This window comes from Triticum aestivum, chromosome 3B, assembly GCF_018294505.1.
Source record: "Triticum aestivum cultivar Chinese Spring chromosome 3B, IWGSC CS RefSeq v2.1, whole genome shotgun sequence".
Taxonomy (NCBI): Eukaryota; Viridiplantae; Streptophyta; class Magnoliopsida; order Poales; family Poaceae; genus Triticum; species Triticum aestivum.
Window position 1 is genome coordinate 746,168,842 of NC_057801.1, and position 4,598 is coordinate 746,173,439.

The following is a 4,598-nucleotide window of genomic DNA, read 5'->3' on the forward strand; positions in this document are numbered from 1 at the left end:
TTGGGCAACTCACGCCAGCATCTCTAACAATTAAATGTTATGTGTTGGGCAAGTTTTCAACACTTTCGGCTCAAATCATAATAGACGATTCCAGCCCCCACATATCGAGAGCGGGTCTTTGGGCAACTCACGCCAGCATCTCTAGCAACTAGCTATCATCCGTTGAGCAAGTTTCAGACACTTTCGGTTCAAATCATTGACAATTCCACCCCCACATCTCTAGAGCGGATCTTTGGGCAACTCGCGCCAGCATCTCTAGCAACTAGCTATTATGTGTTGGGCAAGTTTTGGGCACTTTAGGCTCAAATCATAGAAAATTGCACCCCTCCCCCCCACACACACACACATCTCAAGAGCGGATCTTTGGGCAACTCAGCCCAGCATCTCTAGCAACTAGCTATCATGGGTTGGGCAAGTTTCGGACACTTTCGTCTCAGATCATTGACGATTCTAGCACCCGCATCTCGGGAGCGGATTCGCCAACATATCTAGCAACTAGCTATCATTTGTTGGGTAAGTTTTGGACACTTTCGGCTCAAGTAAGAGACAATTCCAGCATCCGCATCTCGGGAGCGGACCTTTGGGCAACTTACACCAGCATCTCTAGACACTACCCATCATGGTTGGGCATGTTTTGGACACTTTTGGCTCAAATCATCGACGATTCCAGCCCCCGCATCTCGGGAGTGGATCTTTGGGTGTCTTTCGACAACATCTCTAGTAACTAACTATCATGTGTTGGGAAAGTTTTAAACACGTAAGTCTAAAATCATAGACGATTCTAGGCCCCGCATCACCAAGTCGCAAACCACCCCCACGCTCAAAATCATCGATTCACCCAAAAACATGCATGGGACCCTCTTACCCCACCCCTCTTCAACCTCCCTATACCGCCTCTATCATATAGTCGTAGATGTGAGTAGAAAAACCCATGCTTATGGGGTTATTTTCGAGATACTTACCGGTGATGCGGTCCAGTTCCTCGATCACTCGTGACGATGTTTCCCAGATCTAGCACCACCCTGCTAGGTGGTCGCGGCGCACGGATGGCGCTGCCCCCTTCGCTTTTCCTCTTGCTTTGCTTGCTAGTCGTCGATACTCCGATACCTCTCTCCTCCCCTCTGTTGTCTAGTTGCCGCCAATCATATGCCCAAAAAAAGATATTGCACGCAACTTTCTGACATTATTAGGCAAGTTAGTGTAGAAATCATTGACTAGAAGAAAGCATGTTTTTTGGCTCAAACTCAATGTGCAAAAAGGTTATAAATTGACTAGAAGAAAGCATGTTTTTTGGTTGCTGACTTTCTCCGTCTAAAGGATAGTCCACAGCTTCTTACTTTTGCTTGCTAGTGTTGTACTAATGGAAGACAGAAGTGCCGACAGGGGAATTGGAAACAGCTCCAATTGAGGAAGGAGAACTGGTGAATTGATCAAAAAGATGGAGTTGTCAGTGCACACATCAAAGCAATATCATGTTGTTAATTGCATCTTGTGTGTGGCATCAGCGACCACTGAAAGACAGAGAATCTTTCATTCAGATGCAGTGTTACTTTCCCCTAGGATTTTACTTATTATGTGTACTAAAAATAGCATAACAACCATGCTATGTGCTAATCGTTTGTAAAAATCAATGTGATTCTGGCGACAATATTCAACAAGCACTAATGTGCTTCTACTTGTACACATATCTTGTTGCATTAGACCCGATGGAGTTGTAAATATATAAACCATCCAAGCAGCCTTTCTCATTATTGAACTGATGTGTTCATGTACAAGTTACAATACACATATCTTGTTGTATTAGAACCGATGGAGTTGTAACTATATAAACCATCCAAGCAAACCTTCTGATTATTGAACTGATGTGTTCATGTACAAGTTTCAGTAAACATATCTTGTTGTATTAGAACCGATGGAGTTCTAACTTTATAAACCATCCAAGCAGGCCTTTCTAATTATTGAACTGATGTGTTCATGTACAAGTTTCAGTCTATCTAATATTTATACCATAATCAACGGAAATGTTTAACTAGGCAGACATGCATATCAGGCAACCAACTAACAAAATCATTAGGCAAGCAAATCATTAGGCTGATATGGATACCATAACTAGCAGAAATGTTTAATTATCCAAGGTTCCAGTATGTTACTTGCTAGTTCAGACATATCAGGAAACTAACAAACAAAATAATTAGGCAAGCTACAGAAATACAAAATCATTAGGCAAGCTACAGGTATGTAACTAGGATAGTTCATATCTCCATGAGCTGGTGTGCAACAAAATTTCTAGGTTCCGAATAATCAAAATTTCCTTGATGAGATGGCAAATTGATGAACATTTGAGGCAACTACAAATAAATAGTCAGGCAAGTTTTTGTACGACAAAAAAAGACAGGTTCTGTGGGGGAGGATCTGGCAACTACTCATATGCAAACTCTAGCAATGCACCACACCTCCGTGCAACACGTGCTCAGCCCATGGCAACTCAAACACACACGCTTTGCCAAAATCAAAAACTAGTTCAGAACGGCTCACCCTGTGGATGAAGAGCGGGAGGGAAATCTACTGTAAGGTACTGCACCACATCCACCTCGTTGTGCTTCTCGCCGTCGTCCACATGACCCCTACAGGCAACGCTATGGACGAGAGGATCCTCCCTGTACTGCGCGGCCAGGGAGTTGAACTGTAGGGGATCTCCGAGGGGCGCGCGAGCAGAGGGGGCGTCGCTAGTTGGAATCTGCGGGGGGCGGCCAGAGCAGCCGCCGTCGTGTTTTGTTGTCGTCGTTGGATGAGAAGGGCCTGGATCTGACAGGAATTGAAGGTCCCAGTCGCGGGATGCATCGACCCCACGAGGAATCGACGCGGCGGGCCGCGGGACAACGCGGGGAGGGAGAAGCAGGGCGCGGGGCCGCATCGCTGCCGGTCTGGGGCAGGGGGCGCATCGCTGCCGGTCGAGGCGGGCGCGGTGGATCTCGCCGGGCCATGGAGGAACGGAAGTGTGCACGGGGGAAGGGAGAAGGTGAGACAGAGAGGAGTGGTTCGTGGGCTCCACAAGGCAGAGAAACGGGGTGGATTCTTGGACGAGGCAGCGCCGGGTCGCCGGGTCGGAGCGATCGACGCGCAACCGCGCGATGCCGATCCGACGGCGCGCGAGAGCGTGTGCTCGCGCGAGCAAACGAGCACTCGACCACTTTTTAGGATTTAGGAAACAAATTAAGTCTCTGCGTTGGCCTTTTTTGTCCGTGCGGCGGGTGACCGGCTTTGTCCGCCTGTGCCGCGAAACTTCGTAACCTTGCGGACGACAGGATTACGTGGAAAGTGGGCACCCTTTAAACCTGCATATTGCGTCAAACGCGTTTGCGTTTGCGCGTTTGCGTGGACGGAGACCTCATCGTCAAGTCCCTTCTTTATACTACCAAATAATAGTACTACAATTATATACGGAGTATATATATATATGATATTATCACAGAAGCCAGCAGCAGCAACTCCAATCCCTAGTTTCGCTCGATGTGCTGAGCTCCTCTATATCCCGGCGGCCACAGCAGAAACACACACGAAGAGAGCGCGGCCCATGGGTGGCGCCGGCGAGGCTGCGTGTAGCCACAGCAGCGTCAAACTGCAGGCCCCGCTGCTGGCATCGCTTGAACCGTCGGCCGGCAGGGCGAGCAACGAGCTGGAGGCCATCCTCAACGACGACTCGGTGCCGTGGGCGCGGCGGATGTGCGCAGCAACGGCGGTGGAGACGCGCATGCTGTTGCGCCTGGCGGCGCCTGCTGTTCTAGTCTACATGATCAACTACATGATGTCCATGTCGACGCAGATCTTCGCTGGCCATCTTGGCACGCTCGAGCTCGCCGCCGCTTCCCTCGGCAACACCGGCATCCAGGTCTTCGCCTACGGCCTCATGGTATGTACCTTGCTAGTCGCGCCAAATATTGCAAACTTAATATAGGTGTAGTTGGGTACTAATGCTACTGCTAGCATATCAGCATTATTTTAAACGGCTACTTCCTCCGTCCACGCAAAACGATTTTATATTATTAGATGAAGGGAGTAATAATTAACAACCGGCAAACTGACGAGCTAGCATCCTTTTGTTTGAGGTGTTAAACCACGAGTTGTTAAACCACCATTAGCCTACTTTTAACTCAAGCACATTAGAATTTGGGTTAAGCAGGACAGACTTTTCATTCACAGGAGCTTAGTTTATGTGACTGCTCAAGGGCCTGTTAGGTTTCAAAAAGTCACCTGACTTATAAGATAAGTCAGGTGACTTAAAACCGGTGAATTATAAGTCACGCATGTTTGGTTATCACCTGACTTATAAGTCACCTGACCACACCAATCCACATCATGCAGGTGGTGGGACCCACGCAGAAGGGGATGACTTATAAGTTTTAAGTTGGGGTGGAGCAACTTATGACTTATAAGTTGGGGTGACTTATAAGTTGGGTCTGTTTGGCAAAATAAGTCACTTTTTCACTTTTCGACTTATAAGTTGGTGACTTATTTGGAACCAAACAGGCCCTAAGGGCTCATTTGGTAGAAGTGGATTTGAGAGGTTTTGGGGGAGGGGATTTCACGGGATTTGGTGA

General features: G+C 47.8%; 2 protein-coding genes across 3 annotated transcripts in view; one reads left to right on the top strand and one right to left on the bottom strand.

The window, feature by feature from the left end:
- Positions 1 to 962: 962 nt before the first annotated feature.
- LOC123072152 (uncharacterized) lies at positions 963 to 3,054 on the bottom strand (the record flags this gene model as incomplete). Its single annotated transcript, XM_044495714.1, is given in 3 exon segments — positions 963 to 1,177; positions 1,338 to 1,418; positions 2,536 to 3,054. Coding segments are annotated over 3 exon segments (495 nt in total). The 5' UTR covers positions 2,915 to 3,054.
- Positions 3,055 to 3,491: 437 nt separating this feature from the next.
- LOC123072153 (protein DETOXIFICATION 40) overlaps positions 3,492 to 4,598 on the top strand; it is an 8,034-nt gene continuing 6,927 nt past the window's right edge. For both annotated transcript variants that reach the window (XR_006434865.1, XM_044495715.1), the window contains exon 1: positions 3,492 to 3,910. Coding sequence is in view for 1 of the 2 variants with exons in the window: in XM_044495715.1 (XP_044351650.1) it covers positions 3,575 to 3,910 (336 nt within the window). In the remaining variant the exon portion in view is untranslated. The remainder of the gene's footprint in view (positions 3,911 to 4,598) is intronic.